The 27,200-nt window shown below is 44.2% G+C and overlaps 1 protein-coding gene across 1 annotated transcript; it reads right to left on the minus strand.

Moving 5' to 3' along the window:
• Positions 1-10: 10 nt before the first annotated feature.
• On the minus strand, positions 11-27,200 carry prkcda (protein kinase C, delta a). The gene is made up of 18 exons (XM_021569252.3): positions 26,637-27,200; positions 17,369-17,504; positions 16,947-17,146; positions 16,802-16,871; positions 16,241-16,400; positions 14,007-14,038; positions 13,721-13,806; positions 11,006-11,135; positions 10,812-10,912; positions 7,158-7,251; positions 6,741-6,871; positions 6,340-6,513; positions 5,951-6,042; positions 2,330-2,392; positions 1,926-2,064; positions 1,551-1,739; positions 1,310-1,438; positions 11-1,039 (listed from the first exon to the last, which is right to left on the minus strand). The coding sequence occupies exons 2-18, from the start codon at positions 17,481-17,483 to the stop codon at positions 881-883; spliced, it is 2,064 nt and encodes a 687-aa protein (XP_021424927.1). The 5' UTR covers positions 17,484-17,504; positions 26,637-27,200; the 3' UTR covers positions 11-880.

Below are 27,200 nucleotides of genomic sequence, written 5' to 3' on the forward strand. Positions count from 1 at the left end.
CTAAAGACACTGGGAGTTGATGATTTTTTATTAAGATGTAAAATGGAGACAGTAAAAAAAGCTAATCCTTAGCGCACCAATAATATACGCAACAACAATATACATATAGATCTATATACAGAATCTTGCTAAGTACCACTCAAATAAAGACATTCATATAGCATCATACACAATAAGCACTTATTCACTTACACCAAATCTGTCCCTGTCCCAGATGACGCTACATGGAATGGCAGGGATACCTGTAGTTGCTCAGTCTGAACTTGGTCTTGTTATGGCAAACACAGACCACAACTCCCTCGTACTTGGCTAGTAGATGCAAGGGCTCCCCATGCAGTGACAAACTGAACTTTGATTCAGTTAATCTTTCAAGAGTACGTGACACACATTCAGAGGTTGTTGAGATTGAGAGGTGGTTGGTGTTGGTATGAGGTCTTTATGCATGCAAACAGCTCATTCACACAAAACCCTCTGCATTGACATTTCCATTTCCTCACACACACACACACACACACACACACACACACACACACACACACACACACACAACCATTAAAATATAAGGCCCCTAGTACACCTGGACACTAGCATGCACACAATAACACCTATCTGTACAACAGAGGCCAATTCCTGTATAAGTTTAACTCTTATCATTTCACTAAGTAAGTACCCGAAGAGGAAACTTGTGTTTCTATTACAGTCACAAATACTGAACGTAGAACAGCTCACTCAAGTTGAAGGTTTGATCACATGAATGAAGACACCTTGACAAAGTGACCCTAAAACAGTAGTAATGTAATCCTGGCTTCACCTTTCCCCTATGACCCCAGTGATGTCACTGAGAACTAAGAGCATGGGGATTGGCTGAGAGACCCCTCCGTCACTTTTCCAAGAGGTGCTCCATCTCTGGGTTGATGAAGGAGAAGCCAGCGAAAGCTGATTGGTCCATGGAATCCATGAAGTTCTTGTCACCATGGGAGAGGCGGGGCTTCTCACTGAGGAACTCCCTGTCAAAGTTGCTGCAGTCATTTGGGGCTTTCTGTGATTGGCAGAAGAGATATGCCAATCAGAAGAGAGGATACATGATAGATGGAGACAGTAAGTGATGATTCAAATAATAAACAGCACATGCCGGATTTCTACAGAGCATTCAGTAGTTGAATTACTGTAGATCTTTGACTTGATACACGAATGGCTGTCAGTGACAGCCTCTTCTCCCCTTTGAAACTACCCCAAATATGTTATATTGTGGTAGGTCTATTACAACTGTCCTATATCATCACTATAAAACCTCATGTCTAGACCGTACCACTTTGGGTCTGAAGGGGGGTTCCACCTCCCTTTTCTCGAGGGCAGACCAGCTGATGGTTTTGAAGAAGGGGTGAACACGGATGTTACCCACGATGCCTAGCCTGCGAGTGGAGTCTCTCTCAAACAGCTGCAGGGGCGGAGGAGAGAAACACAGTGAGAAAGGGATAAAAACACACAAAGGAGGAGAGAAACAAATTCAGCGGCAGAATTGGGACACTGTATGGGGGGGGCATACAGACCCTCTCCATCAGGTCCTTGGCCTCCTTGGTGATCCAGCGAGGGTAGTGGGGCGTGTCTGTACGGATAGACTCAAACAGCTCGTCCTCATCATCACCATGGAAGGGGGACTGGCCAATCAGCATCTCGTATAGCAGCACTCCAAACGACCACCAGTCCACAGAGAAGGAGTACTTCTGACCCAGCAGGATCTAAAAGTGACAGGAAGACACAGTGAGTGATATCATCATAGTGAGACCCTCACAGTGATAGTTTTTCAAATAATACCCTATTCCCTATTAAGTGCACTACTCTGGCTCTGGTCAAAAGCAGGGTACTAAATAAGGAATAGGAATAGTTTGAGATAACGCATCCATGTATATGTCTGTGTTCCATACCTCTGGAGCGATGTAGTCAGGAGTCCCACAGAAGGTTGTAGCCTGGTTCTCCCCAAACACGTTCTCCTTACACATGCCAAAGTCTGCTATCTTTACGTGACCACTATGATCCAACATCACATTGTCCAACTTCAGGTCTCTGAGGGCAGAGAGACAAAACAAGTAAGGGAGAGTAGGAGGAAAGATAGGATGGGAAGAAAGGTGTGGTGGGGAAAGGGTGAGAGGTTGACTAGAGTTATGACAGCTAATAATCACATACTCACTGTCCCACAATGTGACACTATCACTATATCAATCCTTGGTGGAGGGGCTCTGGCCATTCTCTTTCATCTGTATGGTAATGTGATTGAGTGAGTGGTTAGTGAGTGTACATTAGAGTGCCGATGATGGTGTTTGTGACTTACCTGTAAATGATCCCTTTGGAGTGCAGAAACTGAAGGCCACAGATGATCTCAGCAGAGTAGAACCTGGAGGGAGGGAGAGAAGAAAGGAGGGAGGAAAAATAAATCTAAACATCACTACACAGTCTAGAGGTCCAGCTAGCTGGCAGCAGAGTACTACTCTATCTCTCCATCTCCCTATTGAGTTGGCCCCTGAACAATGCTGTCTGTCCCTGAGGACTCCAGTCCAGTGTGTAGCTAGCTGCATTACTGAAGATGCCATTTGTATAGAGTGGTACACAGAGGAGGCAGCTGAACAATGGCTGCATACTGTAAGGATGAATGAAACCTGAGAGATGCTCTTGGCCCAGTGGCCCCAGCCTAGCCACAGCTAAAGGATTAGCCGATCTCTGACCTGCTTTTCTTTTCACCTCTGGGGTGGAGGAACTGATTGGGCCTTGATATGGATGGAGAGATTAGGATTAAGAGACTGATTGATTGACAGGAAGTGGATTTTGTGCAGACAGGTTTCTCCCTTGACTCTCACAATCACTAACAAGTACACAGCAAATTGGCCAGTGTTACTTAGTGTTGATTTTTCAGTGTAACATTCTAGTGTTGATTCAGGAGTTACATTAACTCTCTAAGAGTGAAATTAACACTAGTGGTTTTAAAAAAAAAACAGTGTTGGTGTTAATAACATGTGTTGAGTGTGAGATTGTGATTGAGTCAGTTTTACTTTGTGGAGAGTAAAACATTCCCATCAAAACCATGCTCATCATTTTCAGATTTCCCAGCATACTGTAGTAGAGCTGTCACGTTCGTTCTAAAGATGAGTTCCACATGTTTTTAATAAAACCGAAACTCAGCAAAACAAAACAAACAAGCACAAACGAAACGTGAAGCTATACGAATAATGCAGACAGGCAACTAAACATAGAACAGATCCCACACCAGAAAGTAGGAAAAAGGCCTGCCTAAATATGATCCCCAATCAGAGACAACGATAAACAGCTGTCTCTGATTGGGAACCATATCACGCCAACATAGACATACAAAAAACCCTAGACATACAAAAACCTAGAGTACACACCCTGACCTAACCAAAATATATAGAAAACAGAGATATCTAAGGTCAGGGCGTGACAGCAGCTCAATTTTTTAAAGATTGGATATTAAAAACACAAAAAAACACAGTGAATACTACAATAAAGTCTTAAAAAACACAACAGTGAATACTATAGTATTTATACCATAGTATACTAAATCAAATCAAATCCAACTTTATTTCTCACATACACATGGTTAGCAGATATTATTGCGACTGTAGCGATTCCCCAACAACTATCTAATACACACAAATCTAGGGGTGAATGAGAATATGTACATGTAAGAATATGGATGAGAGATGGCCAAGCGGCATAGGCAAGGTGCAGTAGATGGTATAAAATACAGTATATAAACGTCCCTTTTTCAGGACCCTGTCTTTCAAAGATAATTTGTAAAAATCCAAATAACTTCACAGATCTTCATTGTAAAGGGTTTAAACACTGTTTCCCATGCTTGTTCAATGAACCGTAAACAATTAATGAACATGCACCTGTGGAACGGTCGTTAAGACTCTAACAGCTTACAGACGGTAGGCAATTAAGGTCACAGTTATGAAAACTTAGGACAATAAAGAGGCCTTTCTACTGACTCTGAAAAACACCAAAAGAAAGATGCCCAGGGTCCCTGCTCATCTGCGTGAACGTGCCTTAGGCATGCTGCAAGGAGGCATGAGGACTGCAGATGTGGCCAGAGCAATAAATTCCAATGTCTGTACTGTGAGACGCCTAAGACAGCGCTACAGGGAGACAGGATGGACAGCTGATCGTCCTCGCAGTGGCAGACCACATGTAACAACACCTGCACAGGATCAGTACATCCGAACATCACACCTGTGGGACAGGTACAGGATGGCAACAACTGCCCGAGTTACACCAGTAAAACACAATCCCTCCATCAGTGCTCAAACAGTCCGCAATAGGCTGAGAGAGGCTGGACTGAGGGCTTGTAGGCCTGTTGTAAGGCAGGTCCTCACCAGACATCACCGGCAACAACGTCGCCTATGGGCACAAACCGACCCTCGCTGAACCAGACAGGACTGGCAAAAAGTGCTCTTCACAGACGAGTCGTGGTTTTGTCTGTCTCACCAGGGGTGATGGTCGGATTCGCGTTTATCGTCGAAGGAATGAGCGTTACACCGAGGCCTCTACTCTGGAGCGGGATCGATTTGGAGGTGGAGGGTCCGTCATGGTCTGGGGCGGTGTGTCACAGCATCATTGGACTGAGCTTGTTGTCGTTGCAGGCAATCTCAACGCTGTGCGTTACAGGGAAGACATGTGGTACCCTTCCTGCAGGCTCATCCTGACATGACCCTCCAGCATGACAATGCCACCAGCCATACTGCTCGTTCTGTGTGTGATTTCCTGCAAGACAGGAATGTCAGTGTTCTGCCATGGCCAGCAAAGAGCCCGGATCTCAATCCCATTGAGCACGTCTGAGACCTGTTGGATTGGAGGGTGAGGGCTAGGGCCATTCCCCCCAGAAATATCCGGGAACTTGCAGGTGCCTTGGTGGAAGAGTGGGGTAACATCTCACAGCAAGAACTGGCAAATCTGGTGGTCCATGAGGAGGAGATGCACTGTAGTACTTAATGCAGCTGGTGGCCACACCAGATACTGACTGTTACTTTTGATTTTGACACCCCCTTTGTTCAGGGACACATTATTCAATTTCTGTTAGTCACATGTCTGTTGTTGAATCTTGTTATGTGTAAATATTTGTATGAACATGTTAAGTTTGCTGAAAATAAATGCAGTTGACAGTGAGAGGACTTTTTTTTTTTACTGAGTTTACATGTGATATGAGTCATGTAAGATATGTAAACATTATTAAAGTGGCATTATTTAGAGTGCATTGTATAAAGTGACTAGTGATCCATTTATTGAAGTGGCCAATGATACATATGCATGTAGACACGCACGCGCGCACACACACACTGTGTCTGAGGGAACAGCACAATACATGCCAAATGGTGAAGAGGCAACTCTTTTTAAGAAACAGTGTGTATTTACTGTAATGTCTTAAGTGTGATTTAGTCATGGCCCACTGTGTCTGTGCCACTGGGTTAAGAGGTTAGGGTCAGTCAGTGAATACAGGTTCATTATGTTCTGAGATAGTGAAACTCATTGGAAACTCAGCAGTTTACCAATCTGTCCAAGAAACCAAACCAAGACTCCATTCTGCGATGCCAGCTTGTGTGGTGTGCAAACAAACACACGCACAATTGGTTAATGATTAATACAGCGAGAGGGTGAATATCTCTCTCTCTCTCTGAAACTGTCTAGCCCATGCTGGATCAACCGTGTCGAAGTGAATGCCTCCTCATCTCACCTGTCCTGAGCACAGAGGCTATACAGGCTCCCGAGGACTGAACATCTCCATAATCCCAAACTGAGCACCAGTTAGTTTAACATCCAGTTTCAGATACACACTCAGAAGAGCTCAACATTAACGAGACTCTGTACCTCCTCTGTGTTTGACCTCACTCAAACTATCTGAATCTATACACTATCAGTGTTTCTGACAGGTGAAACTCACGTTGCCCTGTAGAGGTCAAAGCGTCCCTTCTCCTGAATATGGAACATCAGGTCTCCTCCATTCAGATACTCCATGACAAAGAACAAGTGTTCCTGTGGACAACACGCTCAACGTCAGGCATCATAACACATAATGTATAGTCCCCAGTACAGTAGTAGTGTAATAAGCTATGAAAGCGAGTTTGTTATGCGTTTATATCACTTCTTATTGGAGACAGCTTTTGTAGACACTTATCTTTTGCTAATGCTAATCAGAAAAAAAACAACGGCTAATCTTTCTGTTGTGTTTTTGCTTCTCTTCAGCACATCACATTGCTATATGTTGCTGTAATAGCCAGATTGACACACAGTAAGAGGACCAAGGAGTGTGTGTAGGGCTAGAGTCCGTACCTTGGACTGGAAGGTGGAGTAGAGGTGTGTGAGGAAGGGGTTGTCCCAGGCCAGGGCCAGGACTCTCTTCTCCACCATGGTACACTCCACATCATCATCCATCAGAACCACGTCTTTCTTCAGAGCCTTCACCGCAAACCACTCCCCCTGACCTTTCAACTCTGCCAGCAGGACCTGGGGAGAGAAGGGTGGGGGACAGTAAGGGGAATAACATGAGAGGAAAATAACAGAATAAAGGAAAGAAGAGAAGAAGACAAGAGAAAACAAAAGAAGAGGGGTGAACCTGATTTAAATATTATATTGGTGGTAATATCGTCCCATAAAGTCTGTTGTGTCTACTGGTGTCCAGTATGTGAACTGTGCTGCTCTAGGATCCTGACTGTCTGCTGTACCAGGCTTACCTTGCCAAAGCTGCCCTTGCCCAGGACCTTGTGAAAAACAAAGTTGTCTACGTTGATGCGTGTCAGGTGGGTGAGGCGAGATGCGGGGTGAGGGCTTGAGCCCTCCCACAGCCTGGCATAGGAGGGGCCGTCTGGGGAACCCACACAGGTCATTCATTATAAAGTCATCATCCCAATCGTCATTATCATCATCATTATTATAATTAACATTACCCCTTATGGAAAAAACACACAAATTTCACAAGTGATCATGTGGAGTGTTCAAAAACACGTTTTCACATGTTAAATCGTGTTTTTTCTGTAAGGGTATATATAAAAACATATTTGTCTTCAAACAATTTACACCAACTTGATTTCAGTGAATTTAACATCACACATCATCATCAAATATGTTCATAAAATCAAACACACACTGACCATCCAGACCACCAATGGAGTTCCTAATGACTTCCTCATAGACCCCTATATCTGGGTCAGGTAGGGTTGGGTCTGAGCGCCGAGAGGAGGATTTCTGAAAAACATACAGGCGACAGATGGAGAGAGAAAATGTTTACAAAAGGGTGATGAGAGGGAGAAGCAAATAAAAACACTTTCCTTTTCACCACTGACACAGCAAAGTCTTCAGTCTTAAATCAACACTAACCATGTTTCCATCCAACTTTTCTACGCGAGTGAAGTCTGATGGAAACGGTACATTTTCCAAGCCAGCCAAAAGGCCGATGGACACAATCTCTACTTCTCTCTCTCTTCATGTCTCTCTACCCCTACCTCCCACTATCGCGCTCACAGAACCGGCACCAGCCCACAACCAGGAACCAGCCACCACCACAAGAGGGAGGAGGGGGGGGCTAAACATCAGACCTTCACCCAGAGCGATCGGACAACAGGCGAATGCCATCACTGACCCCTGGATCTAGGGCTCCCTTGTGTGCCTGCTTGCTCCTCAGGTTGTCATTCCTCCCCTCTGCAGATCCAGCACCAGTCCCAGCACCAATCCAGAACCAATTGGCCAGTCCCAGCACCAGACGAGGAGGGACCAAACACCAGACCTTCAACAGGAGCGAGCGGACCACAGGGGAGTGACACAATTGACCTCTGGGTCTCGGGCAACCTTCCATGGCTGCTTGCTCCTCAGATTGTTGTTTGAATTGTTTATTATTTTGAATTTGATTTGACATTTTAACATGTAATGAATTTTGAAATAACCAAATAAATGGACCTACAATGTAACTAGTTACAGCTCTGGTTTCTCTTTATTATGCCCATCCCTGTGTGGTGGGGATGTCCTGGGGTTGTATCCCTCTCTCTACCATCTTTTTCTATCTGTCTCGCTTGTATTTGATTTGGCAGTGGCTTTACCGCAGCTGGTGCTGTTCCCCTAGTCCATGATCACTCAACACCCCGGAAGCACTTGAGTGGGTTGAGTCACTGATGTGATCTTCCTGTTTGGGTTGGCGCCCCCCCTTGGGTTGTGCCGTGGCGGAGATCTTTGTGGGCTATACTCGGCCGTGTCTCAGGATGGTAAGTTGGTGGTTGAAGATATCCCTCTAGTGGTGTGGGGGCTGTGCTTTGGCAAAGTGGGTGGGGTTATATCCTTCCTGTTTGGCCCTGTCCGGGGGTATCATCGGATGGGGCCACAGTGTCTCCTGACCCCTCCTGTCTCAGCCTCCAGTATTTATGCTGCAGTAGTTTGTGTCGGAGGGCTAGGGTCAGTTTGTTATATCTGGAGTACTTCTCCTGTCTTATCCGGTGTCCTGTGTGAATTTAAGTATGCTCTCTCTAATTCTCTCTTTCTTTCTCTCTCTCTGAGAACCTGAGCCCTATGACCATGCCTCAGGACTACCTGGCATGATGACTCCTTGCTGTCCCCAGTCCACCTGGCCGTGCTGCTGCTCCAGTTTCAACTGTTCTGCCTGTGATTATTATTATTTGACCATGCTGGTCATTTATGAACATTTGAACATCTTGGCCATGTTCTGTTATAATCTCCACCCGGCACAGCCAGAAGAGGACTGGCCTACCCCTCTTAGCCTGGTTTCTCTCTAGGTTTCTTCCTAGGTTTTGGCCTTTCTAGGGAGTTTTTCCTAGCCACCGTGCTTCTACACCTGCATTGCTTGCTGTTTGGAGTTTTAGGCTGGGTTTCTGTACAGCACTTTGAGATATCAGCTGATGTACGAAGGGCTATATAAATACATTTGATTTGATTTGAAGGAAAGGTAACAATGTCTGGACTGGGGCACGAAAATGGCTGGTCCAGTTAAGACCAGATCAAATGGAGTGGGCGGAGTCCAACACCTCCCCAGAACCATCACACTTGGGAACAACAGGTGCTCTGTCCACTACTACAGCATGCCCAAGCTATGCAGGAACTGTGGCCAACTGGGCCATCTGGCCGCAACCTGCACAGCCATCATCTGTAAGATCTGTAAAGACATCCATCCCACCTCAGACTGTATCTCAACACGCCGCTGCAACCTGTGCTGGAAAAGGGGCCACTTCCTACACTGGCAGGGAAAGGGCCATCACCACCAACCCCAACCCCACTAACCCAAATCTCAACCCCAACACCCCACCCGTCCACTAGACAACAACTCCTGAATCAACACTAGAAATGTTACACTGAAAAATCAACACTAGGTAACACTGGCCAATTTGCTGTACCAAACTTGATCTGGACATTTCTGACAAGTAATACCTCTCTTATGGTATGCAATGACTAACATGACAAGAGGAACTGATGATGCGCTAACCAATTTCGAAATTGCACCTTGTGCATTCTACTATTTCAACTCTCAAGCATGGCTGGCCTTTGGATGTACACATAGAGCTAACATTAATAATATGCATGTCAATCTCTCCTGGCTCAAAGTGGAGGAGAGAATGACTTCCTTACTACTTGTATTTGTGAGTGCTATTGATATGTTGAATGCACCAAGCTATCTGTTTAAACTACTGGCACACAGCTCGGACACCCATGCATAACCCACAAGAAATGCCACAAGAGGTCTCTTCACAGTCCCCAAGTCCAGAACAGACTATGGGAGGCGCACAGTACTACATAGAGCCATGACTACATGGAGCTCTATTCCACATCAAGTAACTGATGCCAGCAGTAAAATCAGATAAAAAAACAGATACAAGTACACCTTATGGAACAGCGGGGACTCTGAAGCAACACAAAGATAGACACATGCATACAAACAATAACATACGCAATAAACACACCCTTACACATAGATTTAGTGTTATATATAAGTGGTAGTAGAGTAGAGGCCTGAGGGCACACACTTAATATGTTGAGCAATCTGTTATGAATGTATTGTAATGTTTTTAATATGTATAACTGCCCCAATGTTGCTGGACCCCAGGAAGAGTAGATGCTGCCTTGGCAGAAGCTAACGGGGATCCATAATAAATACAAACAATTCTTATACTGCCAGAAAGATTCAAATCAAATCTCACCTTTCTGGTAAAAAAATGTATACATCGGTGATGTGCAGTCACTTTTGAGGACACAAGCTCAATTACACAGTACAAACATGATAAAAATATGAAAATATGAAAAATCATGTATGACTTTTTTCCTTTTGAAAAAAGTACGGGAATAGGGCTTTAAATTATTTAAATAATTGAAATGATTTCTAAATATACTAACAATCTAATTCTAATTGACTTACTATAATATTTCACCTGTCTTATAACTGTAAAATAAATATGATCATACTTAGTGACAGTACAAAATTGGCACCATTTCATATAACTGACGACAGCGCATTTTCTGTCCATCGTCCTCTGAGCAACGCAGAGACGCCATTCAAATGCCTGCTGACTCATTGCAACTTCAGCTTTAAGCACACATTGATTTTGGCTGTCTGTAACCAAGAGAAAGTGGTCTTGTTCAATTCCACAAAATTATTTTGTATTTTTACATGTTGAGAGCTCTAAATCCATCTGAGAACATCACAGCGAGATGACTGCTTTTGCTTGCAAGAACGTACGTCCACATACACGGGACACACAGACCACATGCCTGCACGCTTGCACATACACACAACAAACTCTCTCACTTACCTGGCTGACTTGAGTAAGCGCTTCAGCTAGTAGTTTCTGGTTGATTCCACAAAGGTTGGCCACTTTATCCTGACACTTATGATGCACATTCATGGCACAATCTACAAGAGAATAGAAAGAGTTACAGTATACTGTATAGGTAAATACAATGACAACACAAACACAACAGACACAGCACACACACAGCTCCTTACCTTCACACTTGAGGCCCTGTTTGACCAGGCCCCACAGCAGACTGCCACAGTGGTCACAGAAGGTGGGACTCATGTAGTTGTGGTTCTTGAAGCGGTGTGGCATGTCAATCTTAAAGCGCTCCTTCTGGAACTGTGATGGACACACACACAACTCATCAACACCCAGATCCATCGGTACCAACTGGGGGCAAAACACCCGCCTGCGAGGGTACCTCATGGCCCTGCGCACCTGTCTCATCATCCCCATTTCTCTTCCTCTCTCTGTCTCTCTCTCTCCTGCCATGCTCTCTCCCCCTCTCCTTTTGTTTTGCATCCCGTGGTGTGATGCTTCCTGTAGTAGTGTCCGTGGGGTTCCTTAGAAGGCCACAGACTGACAGACACACTTTCTCTTGGTCTCCTCTCCTGCTCTATCTCTAGTCTACAGATGGCCTTATTTAAGCCCCTCTCTCACTCAGAACATGCCCCTTCTCACCACTCCTCAGGTGTGAGTGAATGCAGAATCCCTCACTTTTGAATGTAACTAAGCTCAGTTATCTGTGCTCTTTTGTCCACTCTATTGATTAATATTGACTGGAATGTGAGGGGACCTCATCCGATTGGTTGCAGGTCTGATTGATGCCTGCTAGTTTGGACTCTGACCCTATGACACTTCGACAGCTAATGGCATCACAGCTACACACTAAAAACAAATGGTTCTATATAGTTACAAATAATGGTTATTTGGCTGTAACCATAGCAGAACACATTTTGGTGCTATATGGAACCTTTTGTTGAAGGTTCTATAAAGAAACATGTTTAAGTTTCTAAATATAATCTGTATGGAGCTATAAAGAACCCTTTCCTAATGTTCTATAAAACAGGGTTTCCTAAACTCGGTCCTGGGCCCCCCTTGGTGCACATTTTTGTTTTTGCCTGTGCACTACACAGCTGATTCAAATAATTAACTAATCATCAAGCTTTGATTATTTGAATCAGCTGTGTAATGTGAGGGCAAAAAAAACGAAAAGTGCACCAAGGGGGGGCCCAGGACCGAGTTTAGGAAACCCTGCTATGGTTACAACCCTTTTTGGGGTTATATAGAACCCTTTTTTTATGGAGAATGGTTCTACAAAGAACCTTTCTCAATCTCAAAGATTATTTGTAGAACCAGAGAGTTTATTTATTTATGTTGGTGTAATAGCCATATCATATTGTAAAAAATCCATAGATGTTATTATTGTGTTTATTAACAAATTGAATCAGGTGTGCTAACTCTGGAACGGCTGGGGGTCCCTGAGGAGATCATTGAGAACTACTGACTTCTCAATTGACACAAGGCCATACGTGAGTCTTTTACAAGACACAGTAACTGACCATAGTCATATACACTGAGTATACCAAACATTAGGAACACCTCCCTAATATTGAGTTATATCCCCCCTTTTGCCCTCTGTACACCCTCATGGTGTCGAAAACATTCCAAATGGATGTTGGCTGGATGTCCTTTGGGTGGTGGACCATTTTTGAAACACACAGGAAAATGTTGAGCATGAAAACCCCAGCCGCGTTGCAGTTCTTGACAAAAACCTGTGCACCTGGCACCGACCCCTCCTGTCTCAGCCTCCAGTATTTATGCTGCAATAGTGTATGTGTCGGGGGGCTAGGATTAGTCTGTTGTATCTTGAGTATTTCTCATGTCTTATCCGGTGTCCTGTGTAAATTTAAGTATGCTCCCTCTAATTCTCTCTCTCTGAGAACCTGAGCCCTAGGACCATGCCTCAGGACTACCTGGCATGATAACTCCTTGCTGTCCCCAGTCCACCTGGTCATGCTGCTGCTCCAGTTTCAACTGTTCTGCCTGCGGCTATGGAACCCTGACCTGTTCACCAGACGTGCTACCTTGTCCCGGACCTGCTGATTTGGACTCTCTCTCTACCGCACCTGCTGTCTCTAACTCTGAATGATCGGCTATGAAAAGCCAACTGATATTTACCACTGAGGTGCTGACCTGTTGCACCCTCTACAACCACTGTGATTATTATTATCTGACCCTGCTGGTCATCTATGAACATATGAACATCTTGGCCATGTTCTGTTATAATCTCCACCCGGCACAGCCACAAGAGAATTGGCCACCCCTCAGAGCCTGGTTCCTCTCTAGGTTTCTTCTTAGATTCCTGACTTTCTAGGGAGTTTTTCCTAGCCACCGTGCTTCTACACCTGCATTGCTGCTGCTTGGGGTTTAAGCTGGGTTTCTGTACAGCACTTTGTGACATTGGCTGATGTAAAAAGGGCTTCATAAATACATTTGATTGATTAAAATTTGATTACAACCATACCCCATTCAAAGGGACTTACATTTCTTTATTTTTTCCCATTCACTCTCTGAATGGCACACACACGCAATCCATGTCTCAACTGTCTCAAGGCTTAAAAATCCATCTTTAACCTGTCTTCTCCCTTTCATCTACACTGAAATAGATTTACCAAGTGACATCAATAAGGGATCATAGCTTTCACCTGGTCAGTCTATGTCATGGAAAGAGCAGGTGTAGTTAACGTTTTGTATAATCAGTGAATAACATGTAATAGCCTAACTAAACAGATTAGATAAACTGGAATGATACTCACACTCACGGTTGCAGGGAGAGGGAGAAAACTCCACGTTGGACTGACACAGGACAAGTAAATAAGGAAATGTCCTAATCAATGAATGAATAAGTAGTCCCAACGTACCACAGTCTCCCGGCTGTTGGCGGCCGTGCCCGTACACCTGCCAATGATCTTGTCGATGCATTTCTTGTGGATGGCTGCATTGCATTCTGGGAGAGAAGGGATATGGAGTATATTGATGGCAGGTGAGCACCGTTCATACAGGCAGATATGAAAGTCACTGGTAGTGCTGTATAGTCTGCCCTGCAGTGTGGGAGTGGTCATAACTACAGTGTTTATAATGTGTATCTATGATGTTGTGTGCAGTGGTTTGTATAGCAGTAGGTTGTCCATGTTATTGTACACTTACGTCTGCACTTGTAGCCTTGCTTGTTGAGGCCCCTGTAGAATACAAAGGTATAGGAGTGAGAGACTATGGAGGGCCAGTGAAGATGATGATCACCTAATGATTAGGTGTTGTGCTGATGATGAAAGGAGATAAAGTGAGAATGGAGTACATACTGTACAGTCACAACCAAAATTATTGGCAGCCTTGATAAAGACGAGCAAAGAAGATTGTATAAAATAAAGAACATAAATACTGAGCTATTTTGTATGCAAAAAATATGGGGAAATTATATTATTTCATACTAATACAATTGCTCGGAGAAAAAACTTTTTTTAGTCATAAAATAAAATCTAAAAAAAAGATACTTGGCAGAATTATTGGCAGCCCTAACGATTCTCATGAATAAAATCGAACAAAATTGAATCTGCATTAACATTCAGCTTTGTTTGAAGTGAATTTCTGCTTAAGGAACTGTTTGTGGCCTTTCAGGGCTTCCTGTTTCACTGGGGTTAAAGAAGTTGGTCCACTTGTCATCCATCACCATGGGGATAGGCAAAGAACTCGCTAATGAAAAGAGACAAATGGTTTTTGACTTTCATAAAATCAGGCAATGTGTACAAAAAAAACAGACTGAAAAAAACAAACAAATATACAGCTTACCACTATTAGGGAAACAATGAAGAAGTTTATAACCACTGAAACAGTGGATTACTTGCCTGGAAGTGGACCCACGTGTATCTCGTCCCCACGCACAGTGAGGAAGATGGTTTGGGAGGCAAAGAAAAGAGCAATGGCAACAGTTGGAGAATTACAGAACTTGGTCACATCCTGGGGTTGCCAAGTCTCCAAATCTAGAATTAGACGCCACCTCCATGCCAATAGACTATTTGGAAAGGTTGCCATAGAAAAGCCTTTATTGAGAGAAACCAACAAATGTAAACGCCTAGAGTTTGGTAAACGCCATTGGCACTTGGATTAGAACCAGGTGCTATGGTCAGATGAGACACAAATAGAGCTCTTTGGCCACACACACCAGTGGTGGGTTTGGCCTTGAAAGAAGGATGCATATGCAGAAAATAACTGCATGCCTACTGTAAAATATGGTATATTGATGTTATGGGGCTGTTTTGCTTCCACATGAGGCTGTTTTGCTTCCACTGGTCATGGGGCCTTGTTGGGCAGTCCATATGCGCAGACCGAAGAATATCAAGGATCTGGAAAGATGCTGTATGGAGGAATGGACTAACATCCCTCCCAATGTGTTCTTCAATCCCATAAAACATTATAGAACAAGGCTAAGTGCCGCTATTTTTGCTAGGGGAGGGTGCACAAAGTATTGAAAACAGGGGTGCCAATAATTTTGATAGCCATCTTTTTCTCAGAGCAGTTGTATTAGTATTTTTTGGAGCATACAATACAGCTCAGTATTTGTATGCTGTTGATTTTATACACTCTTAGAAAAAAAAGGTGCTATCTACAACCTACTGTAAAAGAGTGAACCCTTTGAAGTGCCCTTTTGGTTTCTACATAGAACCCTTTCCACATTGGGTTCCATATGAAACCCAAAAGGGTTCTACTTGGAACCAAAAAGGGTTCTCCTATGGAGACAAGAAGTCTTTTGGAAGCCTTTTTTTCTAAGAGTGTACAGTATGTTTTGCTAATCTTTATCAAGGTTGCCAATAATTGTGGTTGTGACTGTAGCTGACAGTTGAGCACTGTTTATACAGCAGCAAACGGAGACTCTGTCACCGTCTCTACAGACACCACCTATTCTAGTAGAACACAACACACTACAGCACTTGAAAATAAATTACTAGCAGTGTAAGCGGTGCTGATTTTGCAAATACACTGCTAAATGTTGTGCTGGTATTTCCACACAATGCAGGATTTCTGACCCACTTCCTTAGCCACCAACCCTAAGTCTAAAGTTAGATAGATAGGACACCTGCATTGCTTGCTGTTTGGGGTTTTAGGCTGGGTTTCTGTACAGCACTTTGAGATATCAGCTGATGTACGAAGGGCTATATAAATACATTTGATTTGATTTGAGATAGGAGGAGATTACTAAGACATTATCTAATATTATCTCCCCACTCAGTCTCTCAGCATGAAGTAGACCGACCAAGACGTTGCCACTTAAATTAGATGAATGGAACCGATATTAAAATGGGTAAATATTGAATCACTTCTGTTAGCAAAAAGCGAACAGATAATAGGAGTAAGAGCCAGATGGCTGGACAGACTGAATAACTGACCAGACAAACTCTCTGCAGACGGAGCAGAAGGTGGGCTGTCTGAAGAAGGTGGCGATGAACTCGTGACATTTGACCTCGTGGATCTTGGCCTGTTTGATGGCTCCTCGCCTGCGGTTTATGGTGGGCCCCCCTTCCTCCTCCTTCGTGGGCAGCTTGCCCTCTATGGGTGACAGGGAGAGAAGTGTCAGTGAAGCGCTACAATTTAGAAACATGAATGTAACGTTAGGAACAGTAGGGACAACATTTGGAGTGCCTGGTCCACTGTTAGTATGAGAAAACAGGCAAAACCTTATATAGGAAAGCCAAGAATAGAGAACTATGTTTAGAAAACCGGGATTCATATACAAGACCTGTACATGACTGCAAGAATGTGTGTGCTGTGCTGTCTGCTCTGTCTGTATTCAAGAAGTAAGTGCAGTGAACAGATGAGAACCAAGGGAACAGACAGAAGGCTTCAGTGTGACAAACATCACATAAAAGATACATTCAAAACAGGCCAGGTAGGAAGGGAAAAGTGGAGGATGAGAAGAAGAGAGGTGGGCTTTGTCTCCTGACTCTCACCTGTATCAGTTGCTCCCTCCAAGAAGAACTGCACTGCCATCATCACCTTCCCTGAGGGCTGCAGGTCCACCTGAACACAAACAATCTGTAAATTAGACACATAATTCAGGCAGGAAGGTAGAGAATCCGACTGCAGACCTCCTACCCAAAATTCAGCACGGCCGTTGCCCTTTTTGCAGCGCTCGGCAAGGACGGACACGCCCACTGTGACCTCGGCCAATGGCTCCTCGGCAGTCTTCATCAGCAGCACCTGCAAGACACGCCCCTCGTAGATGTGGGCGTCGAAGCTGGCCTTCCAGGCTGGGAACATGGTGGGCTTCCTCTGAACCAGGGTCTTACCACGCTCTGGAGAGAAGGAGGGAAAGAGGGGGAAGGAGAGAGAAAGGTTAGATAAAGGTTAAAAAGATAAGATAAGAGACTGATTTTTCATACTCTTGTGTAACAATCAAAAAATTTGCACATCTGTACCACACTGGTTACAGGTTACAATGTGATTCTATGGGACAATGGAACTAAAATAGTCCTACTATAACACAGTAATAACTACAGTAATAGTCAGATTCTCACCGGTGGTGAGGGCCTCCTTCATCTTGATGGCACAGAAGGGGGGATCAGAAGGGGCCAGCGGAGACAGCACACCCAGGTCGTAGGAGTTGAAGGCAATCCGCAAGAAGGGCGCCATGGTGATGTGTCACTGGGCCACCTGTTCAAAGACATGGCCAAGCAGAATGTAACCACGGCAACATATTTGCAGTGACATGTCCGTCACTCAGCCTCCTGTTCATACGCACATGACAGCCGTGATTCAGTAACATCACCATCTGTTATGAGGGGTATGCACACACGCACGCAGGCACGCGCATGCAAACACACACATCCACCAGCATCAGTCACATGCTACTAATGTGGATAATTGTTTCATTCATTGTTTCATGAGTCAAAAGTTTGGACACACCTACTCATTTGAGGGTTTTTCTTTATTTTACAATTTTCTACATTGTAAAATAATAGTGAAGACATCAAAACTATGAAATAACACATATAGAATCATGTAGTTACCAAAAAAAGTGTTAAAGAAATCAAAATATATTTTATAGTTGAGATTCTTCAAAGTAGCCACCCTTTGCCTTGATGACAGCTTTGCACACTCTTGGCATTCTCTCAACCAGCTTCATGTGGTGTGCTTTGATAAAAGTTAATTTGTGGAATTTCTTTCCTTCTTAATGCGTTTGAGCGAATCAATTGTGTTTTGACAAGGTAGGGGTGGTATACAGAGTATAGCCCTATTTGGTAAAAGTGTCACAACCTGATCCGTTTCAACCGTCCTTGTGCTTGTCTCCACCCCCCCAGGTGCCGCCCATCTTCCCCATTATTCCCTGTATATTTATACCTGTGTTTTCTGTCTGTCTGTGCCAGTTTGTCTTGTTTGTCAAGTGAACCAGCGTTTTTTCTCCTAGCTCAAGTCAATCCAGCTGTTTTATTGCAGCCTGTTTTTCTCGTCCTCATGGTTCTGACCCTTGCCTGTCCTGGCTCTGAGCCCGCCTGCCTGACCATTCTGCCTGCCCTTGACCTCGAGCCTGCCTGCTGCCCTGTATCGTTTTGGACTCTGACCTGGTTATGAACTCTCGCCTGTCCTGGCTCTGAGCCCGCCTGCCTGACCATTCTGCCTGCCCTTGACCTCGAGCCTGCCTGCTGCCCTGTATCGTTTTGGACTCTGACCTGGTTATGAACTCTCGCCTGTCCTGGCTCTGAGCCCGCCTGCCTGACCATTCTGCCTGCCCTTGACCTCGAGCCTGCCTGCTGCCCTGTATCGTTTTGGACTCTGACCTGGTTATGAACTCTCGCCTGTCCTGGCTCTGAGCCCGCCTGCCTGACCATTCTGCCTGCCCCTGACCTCGAGCCTGCCTGCTGCCCTGTATCGTTTTGGACTCTGACCTGGTTATGAACTCTCGCCTGTCCTGGCTCTGAGCCCGCCTGCCTGACCATTCTGCCTGCCCCTGACCTCGAGCCTGCCTGCTGCCCTGTATCGTTTTGGACTCTGACCTGGTTATGAACTCTCGCCTGTCCTGGCTCTGAGCCCGCCTGCCTGACCATTCTGCTTGCCCCTGACCTCGAGCCTGCCTGCTGCCCTGTATCGTTTTGGACTCTGACCTGGTTATGAACTCTCGCCTGTCCTGGCTCTGAGCCCGCCTGTCTGCTGCCCTGTATCGTTTTGGACTCTGACCTGGTTATGAACTCTCGCCTGTCCCCAACCTGCCTTTTGCCTACTCCTTGGATTATAATAAATACCAGAGCTCAAACCATCTGCCTCCCGTGTCTACATCTGGGTCTCGCCTTGTGTCGTTATAAAAGACCAAGTCCATATGATGGCAAGCTAAAATAAGCAAAGGAAAATGACCATCATTACTTTAAGACATGAAGGTCAAAAAAAAAAAAGTCGGGAAAATTTCAAGAACTTTGAAAGTTTCTTCAAGTGCAGTTGCAAAAACCACCAAAGCACTATGATGAAACTGACTCTCATGAGGACCGCCACAGGAAAGACCCAGAGTTACCTCTGCTGCAGAGGATAAGTTCATTACAGTTAACCGTCTCTCACAACGACCACCACAGGAAAGGAAGACCCAGAGTTACCTCTGCTGCAGAGGATAAGTCATCAGAGTTACCAGCCTCAGAAATTGCAGCCCAAATAAATGCATCACAGAGTTCAAGTAACAGACACATCTCAACATCAACTGTTCAAAGGAGACTGTGTGAATCAGGCCTTCATGGTCAAATTGCTGCAAAGAAACCACTACTCAAGGCCATCAATAAGAAGAGACTTGCTTGGGCCAAGAAACACGAGCAATGGACATTAGACCGGTGGAGATCTGTCCTTTGGTCTGATGAGACCAAATTGGAGATTTTTTGTTCCAACTATCGTGTCTCTGTGAGACACAGAGTAGGTGAATGGATGATCAGCTCATGTGTGGTTCCCACTGTGAAGCATGGGGGAGGAGGTGTGATGGTTGGGGATGCTTTGCTGGTGACACCGTCAGTGATTTATTTAGAATTCAAGGCACACTTAACCAGCATGGTTATCAGAGCATTCTACAGCGATACGCCATCCCATCTGGTTTGTGCTTAGTGGGACTATCATATGTTTTTCAACAGGACAATGACCCAAAACACATCCTCAGATTGTGTAAGGGCTATTTGACCAAGTAGAGTGATGGAGTGCTGCATCATATGACCTGGCCTCCACAATCATCTGACCTCAACCCAATTGAGATGGTTTGGGATGAGTTGGACCGCAGAGGGAAAGAAAAATAGCCAACAAGTGCTGAGGATATGTGGGAACTCCTTCAAGACAGTTGGAAAAGCATTCCAGGTGAAGCTGGTTGAGAGAATGCCAAGAGTGTGCAAAGCTGTCATCAAGGAAAAGGGTGGCTACTTTGAAGAATCTCAAATATAAAATATATTTTGATTTGTTGAACACTCTTTTGGTTACTACATGATTCCATATGTGATATTTCAGTTTGATCTATTCACTATTATTCTGCAATGTAGAAAATAAACAAAAATAAAGGACCCTTGAATGAGTAGGTGTGTCCAAACTTTTGACTGGTACTGTATGTATCCATATGTGTGTATATTACAGGAGGCTGGTGAGGGGAGGACGGCACATAGTAATGTCTGGAATGGAGTCAATGGAATGGCATCAAACACATAGAGCTATTCATTTTACAGTAATGGTTCTATGTATTAACAGTTAACAAGTTATAAATGGTTAATAGTGAATAACAAAGTTCATTTAACTCAACTATGGAAAGAAAATGTATCTGCTTTATCTAGGATGGGAAATCTTAAGTAGATTTTGTGTTCTTAGCGAAGGTAAAACTATGTATTTACTCTTATGTGTTTGATACCATTCCATTAATTCCATTCCAGCCATCACTATGAGCCCGTCCTCCCCAATTAAGGTGCAACCAGCCACCCGTGGTGCAACCAGCCACTATTTATGTGAGTGAGTATATTTGTGTGTGTGTGTGAGTGCGTATGTGGGATAGTGTGTGTGTGCGTGCGTGTGTCAGTGAGTGTGCGTGCGTGCGTGAGTGAGTGAGTGAGTCTAGTTAGCGAGTGAGAGTATGGGTGTGTATGAGAAATAAAGATATTCTGAGTCACCTTAACAAACAGAAACTCTTTCTGTGACATAGGCCTAAACCTACGAATGAGAAACGGAGCTGAGTCAACGCCCTTCTCACATATCTCACATCCACTTGACTTTAACCTTACCTTAGGTTCAACTTAAACTCTGATGGTTCAATCTCACATTAGAAGAACCCTAATCCAAACCAACACACACACATAGCCTACAATAGGAACACAGAAAACATGGCATTTAAGCACTTCGGTCAAGAACAGCTTCATTTATAATTTTGTCAGTGAGAATGTGTGTATGGTGTGAAATGATAGTAGCAGGTGTTGAAGAATGTGTGTGTGTGATCTCTGTGATTCTCTCTGAGTGTACTGTAGCTCTGGTACTGAAGGTATTTCCCTGCATCCTGGGAGGGAGCAAGTCTCAACAAGTCCAAAGTCTAAAGAGGGCTCCTCAACAACATTCCTGTGTTTCTGTTCCCCAGCTTTACACCACCACCCATACACGTCAAAAATATGTCAGAAGACAAAGAAATGATGGCAAAAACAAGGAAAGAAAAAAGAGAAAAAGTAAGAGAGGACAGAAAAATGACAGACAGAGGAATGACATTCAGCATGTATTAAAGCAGGAGTCGATGTGTTCAAGCTTTGAGCTGTGATGATTCCGGGTGTTGATCAATAATAAACTGTGTGTGTGTGTGTGTGTGTGTGTTACCAGGCAATCAGATATTGGTGCCAGCCGCACCAATGTATCGGAAGGAAACACCGTTCAACTGACGACCAAGGTCAACCTGCAAGTGCCCGGCCTGCCACAAGGAGTCACTAGAGCGCGATGAGCCAAGTAAACCCCCCTCCCCGGCCAAACCCTCCCCTAACCTGGACGACACTGGGACAATTGTGCACCGCCCTATAGGACTCCCGATCACGGCCAGTTATGATACAGCCTGGGATCAAACCCAGGTCTGTAGTGACACCTCTAGCACTGTGATGCAGTGCCTTAGACCGCTGTGCCACTCAGAAGGCCCGATCATTTTTTAAAACATGAAATGCTCTATGCATTATGTGGATTGAATGCTGCAACAACACAGAATAAAACAATGAATAAAAGTCCCATGATGGTAGTTACCATTACTGCTTATCACTTATTAACCATCACTTATTGACATGACTTTATTTTAATAAAATATTTCAGTTGTTGTGCATATTACATTTGTTTTATTTGCTGACTTTATTATTTCATTCCAAGTCATCTCATCTCATCTCATCTCATCATCTCATCTCTGTACACCTGCTGTCTATGCTGTCTGACAAAATCACTATTTTATTAGTTATTCAAAGTAAATAAAGCATACTTTTATGACTGTTGAAAACCTACCAGCAATCACTTAGATCATGTATTTTCAGGTAGAGATACCCCACGAAGAAACTGCTCTGTACATCAGTAGCATGTGAGTGAGGGGTGAGCGTGTGTAAACTGCTCTGTACATCAGTAGCATGTGAGTGATGGGTGAGCGTGTGTAAACTACTCTGTACATCAGTAGCATGTGAGTGATGGGTGAGCGTGTGTAAACTGCTCTGTACATCAGTAGCATGTGAGTGAGGGGTGAGCGTGTGTAAACTGCTCTGTACATCAGTAGCATGTGAGTGAGGGGTGAGCGTGTGTAAACTGCTCTGTACATCAGTAGAATGTGAGTGATGGGTGAGCGTGTGTAAACTGCTCTGTACATCAGTAGCATGTGAGTGATGGGTGAGCGTGTGTAAACTGCTCTGTACATCAGTAGCATGTGAGTGATGGGTGAGCGTGTGTAAACTGCTCTGTACATCAGTAGCATGTGAGTGATGGGTGAGCGTGTGTAAACTGCTCTGCACATCAGTAGCATGTGAGTGATGGGTGAGCGTGTGTAAACTGCTCTGTACATCAGTAGCATGTGAGTGATGGGTGAGCGTGTGTAAACTGCTCTGTACATCAGTAGCATGTGAGTGATGGGTGAGCGTGTGTAAACTGCTCTGTACATCAGTAGCATGTGAGTGATGGGTGAGCGTGTGTAAACTGCTCTGTACATCAGTAGCATGTGAGTGATGGGTGAGCGTGTGTAAACTGCTCTGTACATCAGTAGCATGTGAGTGATGGGTGAGCGTGTGTAAACTGCTCTGTACATCAGTAGCATGTGAGTGATGGGTGAGCGTGTGTAAACTGCTCTGTACATCAGTAGCATGTGAGTGATGGGTGAGCGTGTGTAAACTGCTCTGTACATCAGTAGCATGTGAGTGAGGGGTGAGCGTGTGTAAACTGCTCTGTACATCAGTAGCATGTGAGTGATGGGTGAGCGTGTGTAAACTACTCTGTACATCAGTAGCATGTGAGTGATGGGTGAGCGTGTGTAAACTGCTCTGCTATGTATCCTCTTGATCGCACATCCTTCTGTCTCTTACGTAGCAGGAGTAAAATAAACTCAGACCGTACAAGTAGACGCAAAATGGATTATGGTCATTGTAGTTAATTCTGATGTTTTCTGCGCTAAACTATGTAAAACATTGGCCTGTTGGAAACTACAACTCACTACTATATCACACAGTTCTGGCATGATCTAATTTATCTCCAGAAAAGGTGCAGCGCAGTGTGCACATTGAGCTCACATTAAAAAAACGAACTAAATGGAATTCAAATAGGTTGGTCAATTAGTTGTTTAAAAAACTAAAAATAACTGATATTTCGGTTAATCGCTCAGCACTATAATCTTGTCCACCAGCCGGTTCTCTCTCTCTCTCTGTATGTGGTAGCAATGAGCCTGGCTGTGAGCTCATATTCCTTTCCATATCGCTTTCTTTCTTCCTCCTCTCCCATCGCCTGTGTCCACTGTCCACCTCCCTCTCCAAACACTTTGTTTGTTTATAGTATGACAATCTAGTGAATCACAGCAACTGTGTTGAATAAACATATGCATATTGTCCCAATGCAGTCATGCATTCACACATCATCCCCTTCTGACTCACAGACAGCTGACTGACAGCACCTCAGACAATGACATCACACAGCTGTGCTACAGTACACTGGCCATCATTAGCCTGGCAAACTGTGGCAGAGCTTTTTGGTAAATGACTAGCGCAGACTGGAAACATGTAAGTTACTAGTCAGCCATGGGTAGCCAGGTGTATTTACAAGGCTGTAGAGGATTCTATTACAGCACACAACGAAACTGTGATAAATAAGCATCACACATCCTATCAAATCACGTGGGTCTTAAAGCTGGACTCATTAGCAGTGAAACTGCCATGTCCATTTGCGATATCACAACAAAGACAGTTCTTCCCCATTGGACATCATTGCACATGTGGGAAAACAGAGTTTATATTCCATTTTTGTTTTACCAATATGCTGGATGCTCCTTTCCTCCTTCCATAAACAAAACAAAAACAGTAACAAATGCGCCTGGGGCGACCATTGGCGCTGTTTCACCTAATGTGGATTCCAGCTTTAAACCGAACACTAATAGTGTGTCTGCTTGCGTGCGTGCGTGCGTGCGTGCGTGCGTGAGCGCATGTGTGGGCGGAGTGTGAAACTGTGTGTTAGTCCAAACTTTTATGTAGAGAATACAGATCTGGACAGGGAAGTGAAGCATCATTGCATCATCACCCTGTGGAGATCAAACAACGCAACAACGGTAGACTCATGCTAGTAGACATGCAAGCACACACACCATACACAGAGACAAACACTTATTATAGCTGAGAGACCGTCACACAAGCTTAAATAACCCCTCTGACACACACACACACACACACTAGTGAGACAGCAGTCCTGGAACAAGCTCATACGATCTATGGCAGTCATGGTTATTTCTTTCACAGCAGACCACTTCTAGTAGACCCTGCAGGAGACAAGACCTGTAGTAGACTGTAGAGGACCTGGACTCTAATCTCCTCCTTCGTAACTCAAGGCTACTGGGCCAGTAGTGTACTGTACAATTTTCACTTGGGACATGTCCCCCCACATTCTGAAATTGCATTTGTCCCCCCCCCACATTCTGAAATTGCATTTGTCCCCCCCCCCCCCAGTTTTATCATTAAAATGTGATCCAAAACGAAGCCAGGGTGTGCTTTAGGACCATGCGGACGCCTCAGAGCGGTCTGGTAGGCTGTTTGGAGTGTTCATCTGACCTGATAAAAATATATATATGTCCCCGTCCACCTTTTGTGTTACCATCTATAGTGCAATTGATCCTATAAAGTTGAAGTCTGTCACCAAACCAACGGGCGAGAACAAATACTTATGATCTAACAGAGAGACCGAGATGAAGGGAGAGAGGGAGAGATGGATGAACGGAGAGCGAGCGGTAATGACTACAGGCCTTCTTACACAGACTCATAACTCAAAATCTAATGGGGCCATTCAAAGTGACCACTATTCAGCCTGTTAATCTATGACATAACATCTCCAGTGCAGTCACAGCCAAAGCCATGCAGCTAGTGAGCTGAACAATGTTCCAGTCGGGGTATGATCTTCTGATTGTTGAGCAGCGCAAATAAACACGCACGCACACTCACACAATGGGCAACACTCCAGGCAATGAAAGTGAAGCGTATGGATAAAGCTGATCACCCTCTGTGATGGAGGCTGCAACACGATGATCAGTCCAGTCTTTATAGTGGGACACAACGGAATAAGATATTAAAGAGTCCATTTACTCCATGCACCGGAACACACACACACACACGCACACACACACACACACACACACACACACTTCCTTTTGAGAAGAATGAGATCAGTGTCTTCAACATCATCATCTGATCAGTTCAAGTTGGTCAACAGCTGGGTGTGCAGAGATCATGTCTCCTTCTTGTTTCATCTTTGCACTGTTAGTTGGATGTGAATGTGCTTCACCAAATCCAGTAGGCATTGTGATTGGGCCCAGTGGTGACTCACAATGCAACATGAAAGGGGGATTCCCTTAGCAAGCAAACCTGCATACAAAAGGGCCCCGGGGGACCAAAGTTTCACAGTCAAGTACCTTTCATTTCAACAGTTATTAGCCAACAACAAACATGCAGAATTGGTCATGAAATGTAAAGTAATTGGGAAATGAATTGAACAGTGTTGATAAGTGGATGCCTTTAAAACGGTTTCTCCATCAATGCCTTCTCACTGGGCACAGACATCAATTCAACGTGTCGTGATCTTGAGAAACTCCAGAGCGCTTTGGAAGCAAGGTAGGCTATTATGTACAGTATCATCACTCTTTTCTACAAATAGAAAATAATAGTTTCTTGATGTCTCATAATTGAGAAAAGTCTGGATTTCAATGACAGTCTGTTCATAAAAAGACCCCGGCGTTTACAGTTTAGAAACATTTGAAGTATTCGTCAAGGCCAACGTTCTCTTGAAGGATTCATTCGTCTCTTGCACGTCATGAAACTGTAGGTTACTGTGTAATTTTTTTTATCTGGAATGTGGCGCATGTCAGTGCCCGCCATAAACAACAGATAACATTACAGTTGTAGGCTAGTACTCGAAATACTAGTACGCTATTCACGCAAGTGCAACTACTAGTAAAAAGTATAAAAGCTATTTAAGCATTCAATAATCAACCCTGAAAAACTTCTCAAACTAGGTTGCAAAACGCAACAAAACCGAAAAAAGTTACAAAAATATATTTCCTCAATTGGCCGAATGACCGAAAGTCATTTTCCGTTGACTTACCTCGTCTTGCAAACGTGTGGATTATTTCTTGTTTCGTGAGTTTTCTTGTTCTTGTCTTCCCTTCAGTTTCTCGTCTGTGATTCCGTCGATCGAGGAAGTAAGCTACTGCTCGCTTGCTCTCAGGCTTCTCCGCAGACTGTAGCGAAGTGACGTCGACCATACACACACACGCACGCACACACACACGCACGCACTATACTGCACTGCACTGCGGATGCAGAAGTCTTTGCGGCAACCCAGAATACACGGGTCCATGTCCTCTTTTGGTTTCACTGATTATTGGTCATCTCCTGACTCCTGTGTGACATTGATCCATTGTATAGGCATCATAAAACATTTATGCCAATTGGTGATAATAATGAATTGCCCTCTTTTAACTCCAAGTTCTTCAACTCTTAGCTTTACAACAGTGCTTAGTCAAGTCTGCCTCCACTTCCCTATTGAATTCTACAGTTTTTTATACCGTGACTTTTTTAAGCCTTTCTCAATATTGGCAGCGCTGTGAGTATGTCTGTCCTAGATCGCTGTATGCGGGATGAGTATGTCTGTTCCAGATCGCTGTAT

The sequence above is a fragment of the Oncorhynchus mykiss genome, chromosome 17 (assembly GCF_057628025.1).
Source record: "Oncorhynchus mykiss isolate SJ-2025 chromosome 17, ASM5762802v1, whole genome shotgun sequence".
In the NCBI taxonomy this organism is placed as follows: domain Eukaryota; kingdom Metazoa; phylum Chordata; class Actinopteri; order Salmoniformes; family Salmonidae; genus Oncorhynchus; species Oncorhynchus mykiss.